At 43.5% G+C, this 20083-nt stretch overlaps 1 protein-coding gene across 1 annotated transcript in view; it reads left to right on the top strand.

Moving 5' to 3' along the window:
* Window positions 1–12737, top strand: part of LOC143276302 (uncharacterized protein C05D11.1-like) — a 97688-nt gene extending 84951 nt beyond the window's left edge. The window contains exons 20-23 of the mRNA XM_076580807.1: window positions 332–425; window positions 1904–2064; window positions 4985–5137; window positions 12101–12737. Of these exons, the coding sequence (XP_076436922.1) occupies window positions 332–425; window positions 1904–2064; window positions 4985–5137; window positions 12101–12161 (469 nt within the window). The 3' untranslated portion in view covers window positions 12162–12737. The remainder of the gene's footprint in view (window positions 1–331; window positions 426–1903; window positions 2065–4984; window positions 5138–12100) is intronic.
* Window positions 12738–20083: the final 7346 nt, after the last annotated feature.

The following is a 20083-nucleotide window of genomic DNA, read 5'->3' as shown; positions in this document are numbered from 1 at the left end:
TATGTGTATGTTGTATGCATGTGAATGTATGTGTGTATATTGTGTCAGAACTGTGGCTTTTTGATACACGTCCTGTTTAGAGTTATAGCTAGTGTTTGAGTAAATGTGGGTATTTGTGTGAGAGTGTATATACGTTTATGTGTGCACATATATGTGTGTGTGTGTTGTATGTCATGTGTTTGTGTGTGTGTGAGTATGTGTGTGTGTTTACATCTCTTTATGATGTATATGAGTGCATGAGTACTTATGTGTTGGTATGTGTGAATAGTAGTTTACAGCAGTGCACATGCACTAAGTGTAGAGTACATAGTGTACCCTAACTGGCATGCAGCATCAACATTCGACCAGACCTGGGACTGCTGTACCTGATGCTGACCAAGTCTGCACAAGTGGTGGAGGCCTACCAAGTGGGCAGCAAGATTGTGGTGAGAACATCGTCGTCATCGTCACTGTCATCATCTTCATTGTTGTCATCATCACTGACATCATCTTCATTGTTGTCGTAGTGGGGGCTTTCCAAGTGGGCAGCAAGATTGTGGTGAGAACATCATCATCATCATCACTGTCATCATCTTCATTGTCATCATCATCTCTGTCATCATCTTCATTGTTGTCATCATCATTGTCATCATCATCATTGTTGTCATCATCATCATCACTGTTGTCATCATCACTGTCATCATCACTGTCATCATCTTCATTGTTGTCGTAGTGGAGGCCTACCAAGTGGGCAGCAAGATTGTGGTGAGAACATCATCATCATCATCACTGACATCATCTTCATTGTTGTCATCATCACTGTTGTCATCATCATTGTTGTCGTAGTGGGGGCTTTCCAAGTGAGCAGCAAGATTGTGGTGAGAACATCATCATCATCATCACTGACATCATCTTCATTGTTGTCATCATCACTGTTGTCATCATCATTGTCGTCGTAGTGGGGGCTTTCCAAGTGAGCAGCAATATTGTGGTGAGAACATCGTCATCATCATCATCACTGTTGCCGTCATCACTGTCATCATCTTCATTGTTGTCATCATCATCATCACTGCTGTCATCATCACTCTTGTTGTCATCACTGTCATCAACTTCATTGTTATCATCACTGTTGTCGTCATCACTGTCATCATCACTGTTGTCATAGTGGAGGCTTACCAAGTGAGCAGCAAGAATGTGGTGAGAACATTGTCATCATCATCATCACAGTCATCATCTTCATTATCATCATTATCATCATCACTGATATCATCTTCATTGTTGTCATAGTGGAGGCCTACCAAATGGGCAGCAAGATTGTGGTGAGAACATTGTCATCATCATCATCACTGTCATCATCGTCATTATTGTCATCATCACTGACATCATCTTCATTGTTGTCATCATCACTGTCATCATCTTCATTATTGTCCTAGGAGGCCTACCAAGTGGGCAGCAAGATTGTGTTGTTTTTATTACCATTGTTTTCTTCATTATCGTCATCGTCACTAATATCACCTCTGTCATTGAGTTAACTGCCCGCTGATACACTATGATATACTACAGTTGTACACTATGTGTGTTCAACAAGAATACCTGAGTGGTAAAGGTGTTGTACACTATGTGTGTTCAACAATAATACCTGAGTGGTAAAGGTGTTGTACACTGTGTTCAACAAGAATACCTGAGTGGTAAAGGTGTTGTACACTGTGTTCAACAAGAATACCTGAGTGGTAAAGGTGTTGTACACTGTGTTCAACAAGAATACCTGAGTGGTAAAGGTGTTGTACACTGTGTTCAACAAGAATACCTGAGTGGTAAAGGTGTTGTACACTGTGTTCAACAAGAATACCTGAGTGGTAAAGGTGTTGTACACTGTGTTCAACAAGAATACCTGAGTGGTAAAGGTGTTGTACACTGTGTTCAGCAAGAATACCTGAGTGGAGAGACGGAGTTCAGTGAAGTGGAGTTGGAGTCGGCACGGTCCAGTCTGATCTTTGAGATCATTGAGGAGGACAAGACCGTCTGGGACGCTGCTGAGGGTTCAGTTCTGTCCTACTTCAGGGGTGTGGGCCCCGACTACAACAGGTAAGTGAGGCATCACTCCTATACAGGGCTGAGGGTTTGGTTCTCTCTGATTGCATCACTCCTATAGTCAGTGTACAGGGCTGAGGGTTTGGTTCTCTCTGATTGCATCACTCCTATAGTCAGTGTACAGACACAAGGTGTGGTGATGTTACAGACAACAAGGTGTGGTGATGTTACAGACACATGGTGTGGTGATGTTACAGACAACAAGGTGTGGTGATGTCAGGGTGTGGTGATGTTACAGACAACAAGGTGTGGTGATGTCAACAAGGTGTGGTGATGTTACAGACACAAGGTGTGGTGATGTTACAGACACAAGGTGTGGTGGTGTTACAGACAACAAGGTGTGGTGATGTTACAGACAACAAGGTGTGGTGATGTTACAGACACAAGGTGTGGTGGTGTTACAGACAACAAGGTGTGGTGATGTTACACAAGGTGTGGTGATGTCAAGGTGTGGTGATGTCAAGGTGTGGTGATGTTACATACACATGGTGTGGTGATGTTACAGACACATGGTGTGGTGATGTTACAGACAACAAGGTGTGGTGATGTTACAGACACATGGTGTGGTGATGTTACAGACACATGGTGTGGTGATGTTACAGACAACAAGGTGTGGTGATGTTACAGACACATGGTGTGGTGATGTTACAGACAACAAGGTGTGGTGATGTTACAGACACATGGTGTGGTGATGTTACAGACACAAGGTGTGGTGATGTTACAGACACATGGTGTGGTGATGTCAACAAGGTGTGGTGATGTTACAGACACAAGGTGTGGTGATGTTACAGACAACAAGGTGTGGTGATGTTACAGACACATGGTGTGGTGATGTTACAGACACAAGGTGTGGTGATGTTACAGACACATGGTGTGGTGATGTCAACAAGGTGTGGTGATGTTACAGACAACAAGGTGTGGTGATGTTACAGACACAGGGTGTGGTGATGTCAAGGTGTGGTGATGTTACAGACACAAGGTGTGGTGATGTTTCAGACACAAGGTGTGGTGATGTTACAGACACAGGGTGTGGTGATGTCAAGGTGTGGTGATGTTACAGACAACAAGGTGTGGTGATGTCACAGACACAAGGTGTGGTGATGTTACAGACAACAAGGTGTGGTGATGTTACAGACACAAGGTGTGGTGATGTTTCAGACACATGGTGTGGTGATGTTACAGACACAAGGTGTGGTGATGTTTCAGACACAAGGTGTGGTGATGTTACAGACAACAAGGTGTGGTGATGTTACAGACACAAGGTGTGGTGGTGTTACAGACAACAAGGTGTGGTGGTGTTACAGACACATGGTGTGGTGATGTTACAGACACAGGGTGTGGTGATGTTACAGACACATGGTGTGGTGATGTTACAGACACAAGGTGTGGTGGTGTTACAGACAACAAGGTGTGGTGGTGTTACAGACAACAAGGTGTGGTGATGTTACAGACACAGGGTGTGGTGATGTTACAGACACATGGTGTGGTGATGTTACAGACAACAAGGTGTGGTGGTGTTACAGACACAAGGTGTGGTGATGTTACAGACACATGGTGTGGTGATGTTACAGACAACAAGGTGTGGTGATGTTACAGACAACAAGGTGTGGTGGTGTTACAGACACAAGGTGTGGTGATGTTACAGACACAAGGTGTGGTGGTGTTACAGACACAAGGTGTGGTGATGTTACAGACAACAAGGTGTGGTGGTGTTACAGACACAGGTTATGGTGATGTTGCAGACACAAGGTGTGGTGATGTTACAGACACAAGGTGTGGTGATGTTACAGACAACAAGGTGTGGTGATGTCAACAAGGTGTGGTGATGTCAACAAGGTGTGGTGATGTTGCAGACACAAGGTGTGGTGATGTTTCAGACACAGGTTATGGTGATGTTACAGACACAAGGTGTGGTGATGTTACAGACACAAGGTGTGGTGATGTTACAGACAACAAGGTGTGGTGATGTCAACAAGGTGTGGTGATGTTGCAGACACAAGGTGTGGTGATGTTTCAGACACAGGTTATGGTGATGTTACAGACACAAGGTGTGGTGATGTTTCAGACACAGGTTATGGTGATGTTACAGACACAAGGTGTGGTGATGTTACAGACACAAGGTGTGGTGATGTTTCAGACACAGGGTATGGTGATGTTTCAGACACAAGGTGTGGTGATGTCAACAAGGTGTGGTGATGTTGCAGACACAAGGTGTGGTGATGTTTCAGACACAGGTTATGGTGATGTTACAGACACAAGGTGTGGTGATGTTTCAGACACAGGTTATGGTGATGTTACAGACACAAGGTGTGGTGATGTTACAGACACAAGGTGTGGTGATGTTTCAGACACAGGGTATGGTGATGTTTCAGACACAAGGTGTGGTGATGTCAACAAGGTGTGGTGATGTTGCAGACACAAGGTGTGGTGATGTTTCAGACACAAGGTGTGGTGGTGTTTCAGACACAAGGTGTGGTGATGTTACAGACACAAGGTGTGGTGATGTTACAGACACAAGGTGTGGTGATGTTACAGACACAAGGTGTGGTGGTGTTTCAGACACAAGGTGTGGTGGTGTTACAGACACAAGGTGTGGTGGTGTTACAGACACAAGGTGTGGTGATGTCAACAAGGTGTGGTGATGTTACAGACACAAGGTGTGGTGATGTTACAGACACAAGGTGTGGTGATGTTTCAGACACAGGGTGTGGTGATGTTACAGACACAAGGTGTGGTGGTGTTTCAGACACAAGGTGTGGTGGTGTTTCAGACACATGGTGTGGTGGTGTTACAGACACATGGTGTGGTGATGTTACAGACACAAGGTGTGGTGATGTTTCAGACACAGGGTGTGGTGATGTTACAGACAAAAGGTGTGGTGGTGTTTCAGACACAAGGTATGGTGATGTTTCAGACACATGGTGAAGCAGGTGTCCCAAGTGACCATCAGTGACCTGAAGGTGGTGGGACAGAAATACCTCAGCCCTCTGTTCAGTGTGGACGGTACTCGCTGTGTGGCCTGTGTCCACCCCTCCAAGGTGCAGGAAGTGGCTGATGGCTTCGGCAGGTGAGTGGAGGATGAGTGTGTGTTAGATGGGGGCTGTGTTCATGTCTTTCTATGACGGTGCTTTTTTTAGGGTCTGTGTGTGCATGTGAATGGTAGATAAGGCCTATCTGTGTGTTGTGGGAAATATGATGTGAATGGCACATGTGTGCTGTCTGTGTGTTAAAGAACACTGTGGGCTGGTAGTGACGGCCTCACACCAGCATTTTATAAAACGTTCTGGGACAAACTAAAAACGCCATTCCTTCTCTGTATTACAGAAGCCATCAAAGAAGGAGAATTACCTTTCTCAATGAAGAAAGGAATTGTTACATTAATCCATAAAGGCAAGGACCTGGACAAAAATAACCTCACAAATTATAGACCTATTACTCTCACAAATACAGACTATAAGATAGTCACGAAAGCGCTTGCCACGAGACTCCAAAATGTCATCAAAACAGTTGTAAATGAAGACCAAGTAGGTTTCATAAAGGGAAGAAATATAGCAGTTCACTTGAGATTCTTTGATGACCTAACTAAACACCTCAATACAACGAATCAAACAGGTGCTCTAGTTGCTCTAGATTTCTCTAAAGCCTTTGACACAATATCAAAAGATTGTATCATCGAAGCACTAGATATTTTCAACTTTGGCCCAATATTTAAGAATGTTGTTTCTACTGTAATGAAAAACACACAAAGTTGTGTTCACAATGGTGGATGGCTATCTGATTGGTTTCCAACAGAACGAGGAATCAGACAGGGATGCCCACTAAGTCCCCTTCTTTTCGTACTAGCAGTAGAAATACTGGCGATTAGAATTAGAAACAATAAAGAGATTCGAGGAATTGAATTGACGCCATTAGGAGGTATGTGCAACGAAAGCAACACCTCTAAAATAAAACAGTTTGCAGATGATACAACATTAACTCTAAAAAATGAACAGGACATTCGGATAGCTACAGACATTGTATCTCAGTTTGAAGAATACTCAGGTCTGAAATTAAATAAAAGTAAATCAGAGGGAATGTGGCTGGGGTCAAGAAAGCATGAAACAGGCGACATAAATAGCATTCCCATAAGACCTGACAGGCTGAAAATTCTGGGGATATATTTCTCAGCAGACAAAGAAATTTCGGAACTGGAAGAAAACTGGAAATCTAAAATCGAAAAAATAACTAAGTTGATTAAACGATGGGAACGAAGAAACCCATCACTATACGGTAAGGTTATCTTGGCAAAGACGTTTTTGTTGTCACAGTTCTCACACGTCCTGCAAGTATCGGTTTTACCAGTCAATATCCTCAGCACCATTAACACACTTATGTACAGGTTTTTGTGGAAAAAAAAGTTTAATAATAAAAAAGCTTTTGAAAAAATAAAAAGAGGAGTCCTCAGCCTTGACAAAGAAGATGGTGGCTTGAATATGATCAACATCGAACACCAGCAGCAAATGTTCCTGATCAAATGGGCAGCTAGACTCCTCAGAGAGACAAAAGCGCATTGGAGCATTCTTGCAAGACAAAATATGTCACCTTTCAAGGACAGTTATTGCAGTTTTAGCTGTAATATCTTACCTAAAGACATCAAAAAGCTGAAAAATGTTAAGTCATTCTTCTGGAGAGAGGTAATAAAAGCAGTTGCCGTTCTCAACAAAGACAGACCGATAGAAAATATAAAAACGGAACCGCTATGGAACAACAAAAATGTAAAATACAAAGGTAATGTGTTACACTTTCCCAAATGGAGCAAAAAAGGCATTCTTATCGTGCAGGATCTTTGGCAGCATGGAAATGTAATGACATACGAAGAAGTAGAACGCAAACTGGGCACTGACCCGGGCCTTCTTTTCGAATACAATGCCATCATAAACGCAATACCAGAACAATGGAAACAGCATCTATCCAACGATGCCCACAAAGAGGATACCCCCAAAGACATTGCAACAACAGAGGGATACCTCACTACGTTATCTAACAAACAAATCCGAAAACACTTTGCCCTCAAACAAAACCATGAAATATGTGCAACACAATTTTGGAAGCGCAAACTAGACATCAATATCAAAGACTATTTCAACCTAGCTTATGAATGCACAAATGAATCCCGTCTGAGAATACTCCACTTCAAATTTATCCATAACATTTACCCAACGAATATTCTGCTTGCAAAAATGGGGGTGTCAAACACAAACACCTGCAACTGGTGTCAAGACACTGATTACATTGAACACGCCTTTTACTCTTGCCCCAAACTATCTGACTTTTGGAAACATGTGAAACAGTTCATTCTCTCCCGTTACAATACACTGATCCCTATGAATGAAAAAGTAGCGTTGTTTGGTACAACGAAAATGGATATCCCAGATCATGAAAAGAGAAAAAAAATCAACACGACTTTGTTGATAGCAAAACTGTCTATTTCTAAATTCAAATATGGTAAGTGTAAGAATCTGTATCTTATCTTTGAAACCGAGCTCAAATTACGTAAGATGTGATCTATGTCTACCAATATACCTGAGCACTTATACGGATCCATAAAAAAAAAACTCAAGTGGTCAATTTAAATGTGTACATTTAAAGACGTTCCATAAAGCTAATGCCTCCACAGAGAGAGAAAGAGAGAGAGAGAGAGAATGAGATCGTGTCTACCTCGCCTCTTTTAGACATTGTGCACGAAACCACCCTGTATGTGATTTTATATGTTGCATGACCTTGACAATGTTTGAGCATGACAATGGTAAGAAGACAGATTACAGGGGGAAGAAAGAGAGAGAGAGAGAGAAAGAATAAAGAGATGAGAGAAGAAGAAAAAAAAAAAGAAAGAGAAAAAAAGACAACAGAAAGGAGAAAAATGATGATGGAAGGAACGTAAAGAAAGAAAAAAAAAAAAAAAAAAAAAAAGAAGAAAAAGAGAGAGAACAAAAAAAAAAAAAAAAAAAAAAAAAAAAAAAAAAAAAAAATGTGGGAAAGAACCTTCCAAGGATGCTGAGACTATCCTGCTCATTTGCAGAAATTTTACGCATCCACTGATTTCTCCTAAAAAAAAAAAAAAAAAAAAAAAAAAAAAAAAAAAAAACACTGTGGGTGTAGGGGGTGCACATGGTGTGTTGAAGTACACTGTGGGTGTAGGGGGTGCACATGGTGTGTTGAAGTACACTGTGGGTGTAGGGGGTGCACATGGTGTGTTAAAGAACACTTTGGGTGTAGGGGGTGCACATGGTGTGTTGAAGAACACTGTGGGTGTAAGGGGTGCACATGGTGTGTTGAAGTACACTGTGGGTGTAGGGGGTGCACATGGTGTGTTGAAGTACACTGTGGGTGTAGGGGGTGCACATGGTGTGTTGAAGTACACTGTGGGTGTAAGGGGTGCACATGGTGTGTTGAAGTACACTGTGGGTGTAAGGGGTGCACATGGTGTGTTGAAGAAGAACACTGTGGGTGAAAGGGGTGCACATGGTGTGTTGAAGTACACTGTGGGTGTAGGGGGTGCACATGGTGTGTTGAAGAAGAACACTGTGGGTGAAAGGGGTGCACATGGTGTGTTGAAGAACACTGTGGGTGTAGGGGGTGCACATGGTGTGTTGAAGTACACTGTGGGTGTAGGGGGTGCACATGGTGTGTTGAAGTACACTGTGGGTGTAGGGGGTGCACATGGTGTGTTGAAGTACACTGTGGGTGTAGGGGGTGCACATGTTGTGTTGAAGTACACTGTGGGTGTAGGGGGTGCACATGGTGTGTTGAAGTACACTGTGGGTGTAGGGGGTGCACATGGTGTGTTGAAGAAGAACACTGTGGGTGAAAGGGGTGCACATGGTGTGTTGAAGAACACTGTGGGTGTAGGGGGTGCACATGGTGTGTTGAAGTACACTGTGGGTGTAGGGGGTGCACATGGTGTGTTAAAAACACTGTGGGTGTAGGGGGTGCACATGGTGTGTTGAAGAAGAACACTGTGGGTGTAGGGGGTGCACATGGTGTGTTGAAGAAGAACACTGTGGGTGTAGGGGGTGCACATGGTGTGTTGAAGAACACTGTGGGTGTAGGGGGTGCACATGGTGTGTTGAAGAAGAACACTGTGGGTGTAGGAGGTGCACATGGTGTGTTGAAGAAGAACACTGTGGGTGTAGGAGGTGCACATGGTGTGTTGAAGAAGAACACTGTGGGTGTAGGGGGTGCACATGGTGTGTTGAAGAAGAACACTGTGGGTGTAGGGGGTGCACATGGTGTGTTAAAAACACTGTGGGTGTAGGGGGTGCACATGGTGTGTTGAAGAACACTGTGGGTGTAGGGGGTGCACATGGTGTGTTGAAGAACACTGTGGGTGTAGGGGTGCACATGGTGTGTTGAAGTACACTGTGGGTGTAGGGGGTGCACATGGTGTGTTGAAGAACACTGTGGGTGTAGGGGGTGCACATGGTGTGTTGAAGTACACTGTGGGTGTAAGGGGTGCACATGGTGTGTTGAAGAACACTGTGGGTGTAAGGGGTGCACATGGTGTGTTGAAGAAGAACACTGTGGGTGTAGGGGGTGCACATGGTGTGTTGAAGTACACTGTGGGTGTAAGGGGTGCACATGGTGTGTTGAAGTACACTGTGGGTGTAGGGGGTGCACATGGTGTGTTGAAGAAGAACACTGTGGGTGTAGGGGGTGCACATGGTGTGTTGAAGTACACTGTGGGTGTAAGGGGTGCACATGGTGTGTTGAAGAAGAACACTGTGGGTGTAGGGGGTGCACATGGTGTGTTGAAGTACACTGTGGGTGTAAGGGGTGCACATGGTGTGTTGAAGTACACTGTGGGTGTAGGGGGTGCACATGGTGTGTTGAAGAAGAACACTGTGGGTGTAGGAGGTGCACATGGTGTGTTGAAGAAGAACACTGTGGGTGTAGGGGGTGCACATGGTGTGTTGAAGAAGAACACTGTGGGTGTAGGGGGTGCACATGGTGTGTTAAAAACACTGTGGGTGTAGGGGGTGCACATGGTGTGTTGAAGAACACTGTGGGTGTAGGGGGTGCACATGGTGTGTTGAAGAACACTGTGGGTGTAGGGGTGCACATGGTGTGTTGAAGTACACTGTGGGTGTAGGGAGTGCACATGGTGTGTTGAAGAACACTGTGGGTGTAGGGGGTGCACATGGTGTGTTGAAGAACACTGTGGGTGTAAGGGGTGCACATGGTGTGTTGAAGAACGCTGTGGGTGTAGGGAGTGAACATGGTGTGTTGAAGAAGGACACTGTGGGTATAGGGGGTGCACATGTTGTGTTGAAGTACACTGTGGGTGTAAGGGGTGCACATGGTGTGTTGAAGAACACTGTGGGTGTAGGGGGTGCACATGGTGTGTTGAAGTACACTGTGGGTGTAAGGGGTGCACATGGTGTGTTGAAGAACACTGTGGGTGTAAGGGGTGCACATGGTGTGTTGAAGTACACTGTGGGTGTAGGGGGTGCACATGGTGTGTTGAAGAACACTGTGGGTGTAGGGGGTGCACATGGTGTGTTGAAGTACACTGTGGGTGTAGGGAGTGCACATGGTGTGTTGAAGAACACTGTGGGTGTAGGGGGTGCACATGGTGTGTTGAAGAACACTGTGGGTGAAAGGGGTGCACATGGTGTGTTGAAGTACACTGTGGGTGTAGGGGGTGCACATGGTGTGTTGAAGAAGAACACTGTGGGTGTAGGGGGTGCACATGGTGTGTTGAAGAAGAACACTGTGGGTGTAAGGGGTACACATGGTGTGTTGAAGAAGTACACTGTGGGTGTAGGGGGTGCGCATGGTGTGTTGAAGAACACTGTGGGTGTAGGGGGTGCACATGGTGTGTTGAAGAACACTGTGGGTGTAGGGGGTGCACATGGTGTGTTGAAGAACACTGTGGGTGTAAGGGGTGCACATGGTGTGTTGAAGAACACTGTGGGTGTAGGGAGTGAACATGGTGTGTTGAAGAAGGACACTGTGGGTATAGGGGGTGCACATGTTGTGTTGAAGTACACTGTGGGTGTAAGGGGTGCACATGGTGTGTTGAAGAACACTGTGGGTGTAGGGGGTGCACATGGTGTGTTGAAGTACACTGTGGGTGTAAGGGGTGCACATGGTGTGTTGAAGAACACTGTGGGTGTAAGGGGTGCACATGGTGTGTTGAAGAACACTGTGGGTGTAAGGGGTGCACATGGTGTGTTGAAGTACACTGTGGGTGTAGGGGGTGCACATGGTGTGTTGAAGAACACTGTGGGTGTAGGGGGTGCACATGGTGTGTTGAAGTACACTGTGGGTGTAGGGGGTGCACATGGTGTGTTGAAGTACACTGTGGGTGTAGGGGGTGCACATGGTGTGTTGAAGTACACTGTGGGTGTAGGGAGTGCACATGGTGTGTTGAAGAACACTGTGGGTGTAGGGGGTGCACATGGTGTGTTGAAGTACACTGTGGGTGTAGGGGGTGCACATGGTGTGTTGAAGAACACTGTGGGTGTAGGGGGTGCACATGGTGTGTTGAAGTACACTGTGGGTGTAGGGAGTGCACATGGTGTGTTGAAGAACACTGTGGGTGTAGGGGGTGCACATGGTGTGTTGAAGAACACTGTGGGTGAAAGGGGTGCACATGGTGTGTTGAAGTACACTGTGGGTGTAGGGGGTGCACATGGTGTGTTAAAAACACTGTGGGTGTAGGGGGTGCACATGGTGTGTTGAAGAAGAACACTGTGGGTGTAGGGGGTGCACATGGTGTGTTGAAGAAGAACACTGTGGGTGTAGGTGGTGAATGATGACAGTGATGGAGGTGACAGTTACGACAGTGTTGAATGATGACAGTGATGACTGTAACAGTGGTGAATGATGTCAGTGACGGAGGCAACAGTGACAGTTACGACAGTGGTGAATGATGACAGTGACGGAGGTCACAGTGGTGACAGTAACAGTGGTGAATGATGTCAGTGACGGTGGTGACTGTGACGACCCTTCCCAGTGTGTGTGTGACATGACTTTGTGTGTCTTTCAGCCTGGGCGTCAAGCTGACCACCATTCCCTCGCTGGACGAACAGTTCCTCACCAGTCTCTGAGTCCACTGACAGCAGCACTTTCCTTCTTTGAACTCTGACACAGCACAACTTACAGGTGTTTGAAGCATATTTCAGATTCCATTCCCTGTCAGCTGTCTGCCATCAACACGGCTTACAGGTGTCTGTGACAAATTTCAAAATACATTTCCTCAGTCAGCTTTACACAAAGATCAGTGAAACAAAACAGACTTATATCTGTACACACAGAAAGAAAGCTGTTTTAACTGAACACTGGTATGCACACAGCTGGTATTACAAAATATTACATCACTAATTACACAATTATAGAATATTACTGCAGTTACAGCAGTTATTATTGAATCATACAATATTGATGCAGTTATTATAGAAGTATATATAGAATATTACTGCCGTTACTACAGACTGTTTGTTACGCGCTTTATGCAGTTTGCTCGGTTTCCTAAAAGAGAGTCACAGTTCATGGAGCATGTCACTGACACCTGCATGTATTGGTTGATGGAAGGTATTCCATGTGTAGTGCTGGTTGATGGAAAATGTTCTATTTGTGTCCATAGCTCACAAAATGATTCCAATAAAGGCTTATCTGCAAGATTCCTTGTGTGAGGTTCAGTGTTGATGTTCATGTAGGATCACTGACACAGTGACATTGGAGGTCACATGATCACTGTTTGACAGAGTTGTGTATGTATTGATGGTGTGTAATGGTGATGGTATGTGACAGTGTGTGATGTGTGTAATGGTGTGATGGTATGTGACTGCGTGATGTGTGTGGTGTGTAATGGTGTGATGGTATGTGAATGCGTGATGTGTGTGGTGTGTAATAGTGTGATGGTATGTGACAGTGTTTAGTCTGTAATTATGTGATGGTATGTGACAGTGTGTGATGTGTAATGGTGTGATGGTATGTGACAGTGTGTGATGTGTAATGGTGTGATGGTATGTGACAGTGTGTGATGTGTGTGTGTGGTGTGTAATGGTGTGATGGTATGTGACAGTGTGTGGTGTGTAATGGTGTGATGGTATGTGACAGTGTGAGATGTGTGTTGGTATGTGACAGTGTGTGATGTGTGATGGTATGTGACAGTGTGTGATGTGTGATGGTATGTGAGTGTGTGGTGTGTAATGGTGTGATGGTATGTGACAGTGTGTGATGTGTGTGGTGTGTAAAGGTATGATGGTATATGACAGTGTGTGATGTGTAATGGTGTGATGGTATGTGACAGTGTGTGGTGTTTAATGGTGTGATGGTATGTGACAGTGTGTGATGTGTGTGTGTGGTGTGTAATGGTGTGATGGTATGTGACAGTGTGTGGTGTGTAATGGTGTGATGGTATGTGACAGTGTGTGGTGTGTAATGGTGTGATGGTATGTGACAGTGTGTGATGTGTAATGGTGTGATGGTATGTGACAGTGTGTGATGTGTGTGGTGTGTAATGGTGTGATGGTATGTGACAGTGTGTGGTGTGATGGTATGTGACAGTGTGTGGTGTGTGTGTGTGTGATGGTATGTGACAGTGTGTGTGATGTGTGTGTGATGTGTGTGTGGTGTGTAATGGTGTGATGGTATGTGACAGTGTGTGATGTGTGTGTGTGGTTTGTGATGGTATGTGACAGTGTGTGGTGTGTGTGTGTGTTTTGTGATGGTATGTGACAGTGTGTGGTGTGTAATGGTGTGATGGTATGTGACAGTGTGTGATGTGTGTGACAGTGTGTGGTGTGTAATGGTGTGATGGTATGTGACAGTGTGTGACAGTGTGTGGTGTGTAATGGTGTGATGGTATGTGACAGTGTGTGATGTGTGTGGTGTGTAATGGTGTGATGGTATGTGACAGTGTGTGGTGTGTAATGGTGTGATGGTATGTGACAGTGTGTGGTGTGTAATGGTGTGATGGTATGTGACAGTGTGTGATGTGTAATGGTGTGATGGTATGTGACAGTGTGTGGTGTGTGATGGTATGTGACAGTGTGTAATGGTGTGATGGTATGTGACAGTGTGTGGTGTGTAATGGTGTGATGGTATGTGACAGCGTGTGGTGTGTGTGTGTGGTGTGTAATGGTGTGATGGTATGTGACAGTGTGTGATGTGTGTGTGGTTTGTGATGGTATGTGACAGTGTGTGGTGTGTGTGTGTGGTTTGTGATGGTATGTGACAGTGTGTGGTGTGTAATGGCGTGATGGTATGTGACAGTGTGTGATGTGTAATGGTGTGATGGTATGTGACAGTGTGTGGTGTGTAATGGTGTGATGGTATGTGACAGTGTGTGATGTGTGTGTGGTGTGATGGTATGTGACAGTGTGTGATGTGTAATGGTGTGATGATATGTGACAGTGTGTGATGTGTGTGTGGTGTGTAATGGTGTGATGGTATGTGACAGTGTGTGATGTGTGTGTGATTTGCCTCCTTTGAACATATTACAAACAAAAAACAATTTCAGAGAAATATTTTTCAGGCACATCTTTTTGGCAATTTATCATACTTGGGGCATTCCCAACTGAAACTCATCCCCAATAACAGACATGTTAGAAACCTTACATAACCATAACTCTCATGGTATGCTATTGTGTCTCCCTATTAAAATTTTTCTGTTTCCAACTTATGATTACTACTAAGAATTTTGAAGAAGCTAATAAGATAATTATCAGTCATTTGACTTCTCTATTTTTCTCTATCAAAATCACTTTTCAAATTTTGATGGAACAAGCATATATAACTCGCCTCAAGAGCAAGTCTCCAGAAATTTTGAAAATTATCTTCCAACGCTATGTTGACATTCTTGCAGAAAGATTCCCTCTCTAAGGATTGAGCCTCCTAAAATGTTATACCATGTTTCTGTTAAAAGTTGTCTGATATTACTCTTCCATTTTGAGGAATGAATATACATTTCTATATAAATAAAATAATATAAAGTATGTTTTTCCAGAACATTTTTCTGTGTTCATTAACACTGAGCCAGTCCAAAGTCAACCTGATCTCATCTTCACTTATATACTTACTGGTTTCTCCATGGGTCATGGTGTTCCTGTTCACTTTGAACAAGCATTTCAACTGTTTCAGTTAAAAATTTTCAAGTATAATCACATTTTCATAACCCCATACAACAAAGTATGAACACTGGAAGACTGTTACATGTCAAGGACAGTATGTACAGGTATATCTTGATTTTTGGCTGACTGAAGCAAAACAAAAACAAAAAACCCCAGCTTTTTTTAGCCTGATCATAAATCATTTTTTTAGCTTTATAAAAAGTGCTGTCTACTAAATTTGATACCTAGGAGAAACACATACTACACAAATTCACACAATCGCATGCATGCACACGTGCGCGCACACACACACACACACACACACACACATTGCATCTCATTACATCTGATTACTTTCAGGTCACTATGAAGGAAACAAATGTAAGAATTGCTGATTGAAGGAGACCGGTTGTGGATTTTGCATTTTGTTTCTCATAGTGGTTGGTGGAGATAATGAAAAGCATTTTGTTTCTCACAGTGGTTGGTGGAGATAATGAAAAGCATTTTGTTTCTCATTTCTCATAGTGCTTGGTGGAGATAATGAAAAGCATTTTGTTTCTCATAGTGCTTGGTGGAGATAATGAAAAGCATTTTGTTTCTCATAGTGCTTGGTGGAGATAATGAAATGGTCAGTGGAGATAATGAAAAGCATTTTGTTTCTCATAGTGTTTGATGGAGATAATGTAAAGCATTTTCTTTCTCATAGTGTTTGATGGAGATAATATAAAGCATTTTCTTTCTCATAGTGTTTGATGGAGATAATGAAATGGTCGGTAGAGATAATGAAAAGCATTTTGTTTCTCACAGTGGTTGGTGGAGAGAATGAAAAGCATTTTCTCACAGTGGTTGGTGGAGACAATGAAAAGCATTTTGTTTCTTACAGTGGTTGGTGGAGATAATGAAAAGCATTTTGTTTCTCACAGTGGTTGGTGGAGATAATGAAAAGCATTTTGTTTCTCACAGTGGTTGGTGGAGATAATGAAATGCAAGGGACTGAAATCAAAACTGAGGGAGACTCCAGACTGCAGACTGCTGGACAAAAACCAAAAGTCCTCAGAGCTGAGTCAAAATGATGTCTGAATGAAGACATACACTGCTTTCTGTGTGTGTGTCCCAGGTCCTTTTCTCAGAGCTGAGTCAAAATGATGTCTGAATGAAGACATACACTGCTTTCTGTGTGTGTGTCCCAGGTCCTTTTCTCAGAGCTGAGTCAAAATGATGTCTGAATGAAGACATACACTGCTTTCTGTGTGTGTGTCACAGGTCCTTTCACTATGCATCACAAAGTGGCTGGGTGGTTGTCTACTTGCTGAGTGATGTATTACAGCTTGTGTGTCGTGGTCTGTTTTGTCTGACAGCAGAGACATGGTACAACATATACATGTATATGGCTGGCTTCTGTGTCTGCCTGAATTCTGCTTTGGGTTTTTTTGGGGGAGGGGGTTTGTGTGTTGGTTTTGTTGTTCTTTTTATTGGGGGTTTGGGGTGAGGTCTTTTCATATAAATGTTAAAATTATAACTTCTGGGACTGTCAGAAATCCCACCCTGACCATGCCTGTGTGTTGTTAACCATGCTTGTGACAAGGAAAAGCCACAAGTGTTGTGCTCCTTGTTCTCCCATTTGACATTCTTGTGGAAAAGAAGAGAAACTTCTATTGTTTTGAGGCTTCTTTGAAAATGTTGCTTTCTTTGGTCTGGCCAAAAATTATGTAAAGAAAAATATTCAAAACTAATAAATAAAAAAGCTCAGCAAATGGTGTTTTAATTTCTCACTCTATTTCCCACTTATTGTTTCATATTTGCATACACACAAACATATTATATTTTCAGCTGCACTGATCAGAACAATCAAAATATTGTTATTCTTCATTGACATGGTCGTACTGTAGTATATCTCTAATTATTTACCTGCCTTGCAAGATGGATTGCTGAACGCTGTCTCAGTGAGAGTTCATAACTATATGTCTGTGAGGATGTGACCACAAATCATATTCTACAGTGCTTGTTCATAACTACATGTCTGTGAGGATGTGACCACAAATCATATTCTACAGTGCTTGAGGGAATGATCTGCCATTGTTTCAATTTTGTTTCATATAATGATGTTATCTGTGTTGCTCTGAAGGCCTTTGTGCATGTGGTTTTCAATAAATTTGTTTGGCTGTTACTGAGTCACAGTGTGTGTGTGTGTGTGTGTCCCATCTGCTGGGTGTAGTTCTGTAGGTCATAGCGCCAGGTGTTCCTCAGTTGGCAATATTTCCAGTTGGCCAGGGATTGTGTCAAAAGCTGTAAAGCAGTGTGTCAGATGCCAGTTTCTGCAGAATGAGTCAAAAGCTGTGAAGCAGTATGTCAGATGCCAGTTTCTGCAGGGTGTGTCAAAAGCTGTAAAGCAGTGTGTCAGATGCCAGTTTCTGCAGGGTGTGTCCAATGCTGTGAAGCAGTGTGTCAGATGCCAGTTTCTGCAGAATGTGTCAAAAGCTGTAAAGCAGTGTGTCAGATGCCAGTTTCTGCAGGGTGTGTCCAATGCTGTGAAGCAGTGTGTCAGATGCCAGTTTCTGCAGGGTGTGTCAAAAGCTGTAAAGCAGTGTGTCAGATGCCAGTTTCTGCAGGGTGTGTCAAAAGCTGTGAAGCAGGGTGTCAGATGCCAGTTTCTGCAGGGTGTGTCCAATGCTGTAAAGCAGGGTGTCAGATGCCGGTTTCTGCAGTATGTGTCAAAAGCTGTAAAGCAGTGTGTCAGATGCCAGTTTCTGCAGGGTGTGTCCAATGCTGTAAAGCAGTGTGTCAGATGCCAGTTTCTGCAGGGTGTGTCCAATGCTGTAAAGCAGGGTGTCAGATGCCAGTTTCTGCAGGATGTGTCCAATGCTGTGAAGCAGGGTGTCAGATGCCAGTTTCTGCAGGGTGTGTCCAATGCTGTAAAGCAGTGTGTCAGATGCCAGTTTCTGCAGTATGTGTCAAAAGCTGTGAAGCAGTGTGTCAGATGCCAGTTTCTGCAGGGTGTGTCCAATGCTGTGAAGCAGGGTGTCAGATGCCAGTTTCTGCAGGGGATGTCAAAAGCTGTAAAGCTGGGTGTCAGATGCCAGTTTCTGTAGGGTGTGTCAAAAGCTGTAAAGCTGGGTGTCAGATGCCAGTTTCTGTAGGGTGTGTCAAAAGCTGTAAAGCTGGGTGTCAGATGCCAGTTTCTGCAGGGTGTGTCAAAAGCTGTGAAGCAGGGTGTCAGATGCCAGTTTCTGCAGGGTGTGTCCAATGCTGTAAAGCAGGGTGTCAGATGCCAGTTTCTGCAGGGTGTGTCAAAAGCTGTAAAGCAGGGTGTCAGATGCCAGTTTCTGCAGGGTGTGTCAAAAGCTGTGAAGCAGTGTGTCAGATGCCAGTTTCTGCAGGGTGTGTCCAATGCACACATGCCTCATCCTTTCTGTTTACTGATTTCATACTCTTCCCTAATACTCTTCAACTGTCTGCTGAAGATGATGTCACATGGCAATTTCAGAATAGCGATTTGTCATCTTTTTTAATATACTGTTGTCAGGAGAAAATTGTGAAACTATTTCAAGTGTATTTTCAGCTTTGGAAGGCATGCTTTGGTTTTTAACATATTTGAACATACTGCATTTTTGCTTCAACAAACTGCATTTTCAACATGGTTTAACAAACTGCATTTTCAACATGGTTTAACAAACTGCATTTTTACCTTAATGCGTAAAAAAACTGCATTTTCATAATGCGTAAACAAACTGCATTAAACAAACTGCATTTTCAATATGCTTCAACAAAATGCATTTTCAATATGCTTCAACAAAATGCATTTTCAATATGCTTAAATAAACTGCATTTTCATCAGGATTCAACAAACTGCATTTTCATCAGGCTTCACAAACTGCATTTTCATCAGGATTCACAAACTGTGGGTATCAGGCAATGGGCCGTGCATATTGTGTCATGTGACCTGGCATTACTACACATCTGGTCATAGAGAACAATATCAGCAGCCCAATTCAAAATCAGAACATGAGATAATTTACTTTTGAGCAATCTCTTCATTCAATAAGCTGTGGACATGAGAATAATAATAATAGTAATAATAATGTAATTTATATAGCGCCCTTTCTCTCTAAGAGCTCGGGGCATTTTACATGAAAGAAAAATATTACAGTTACATAACATTCAAGACCACTCTTTCTCAACCCCCCCCCCCCCCCCCCCCCCCCCCCCCACACACACACACACTCACCCTTTCCCACTCTACATACATCCAAAGTGAGCTGACATGGGTGGTGTTGGAGAACAAGGAAGCTGAGAGTGTTGAAAGATAGGTTTTAAAAAGAGGAGTTAGTGATGAGCGAAAAGCAGAAACATAATCAGATGCATGGATATGATGAGGAAGGCTGTTCCAGATGTGAGGAGCAGCAAAGAAGAATGAATGTTCACCATAGGTTCTTGTATTGACATGAGGAAGTTTCAGAAGGTAAGAGTCAGAGGAAAAGCAGAGATTTCTTGTGGGAGTGTAAACACTGATAAGGTCAGAAAAATAAGTAGGTCCTGTGGAGTGGAAAGCAGAATAGCAGACACACAACTTTGTATTTAATTCTCACTTCAATGGGGAGCCAATGTAGAGTGCAGAGGTGAGGAGAAATGTGATCAGTGTGTGGGACTGAGTCAGACAGGCAGCATTGTTTTGAAGTTTTTTAATTCGCTGAAGATATTGTGTGGACAGCCTATGAGAAGAGAATGACAGTAGTCGATTCATGACAGTACAAAAGCAGAAATAAGAGTTTTAGTAGTTTCAACAGAAAGATACTGACGGATCTACTATGCATATCCGATTTACTACCTGAGCATTCATGCTGAGGTTTGAGTAAAGAATGGCTCCAAGGTTCCTTGCTGATTTAGAAAACTGAACTGTGGCATCACTAACAACAATA

Source organism: Babylonia areolata, chromosome 31 (assembly GCF_041734735.1).
Source record: "Babylonia areolata isolate BAREFJ2019XMU chromosome 31, ASM4173473v1, whole genome shotgun sequence".
In the NCBI taxonomy this organism is placed as follows: domain Eukaryota; kingdom Metazoa; phylum Mollusca; class Gastropoda; order Neogastropoda; family Buccinidae; genus Babylonia; species Babylonia areolata.
This window is presented reverse-complemented; position numbering and strand designations above follow the sequence as displayed.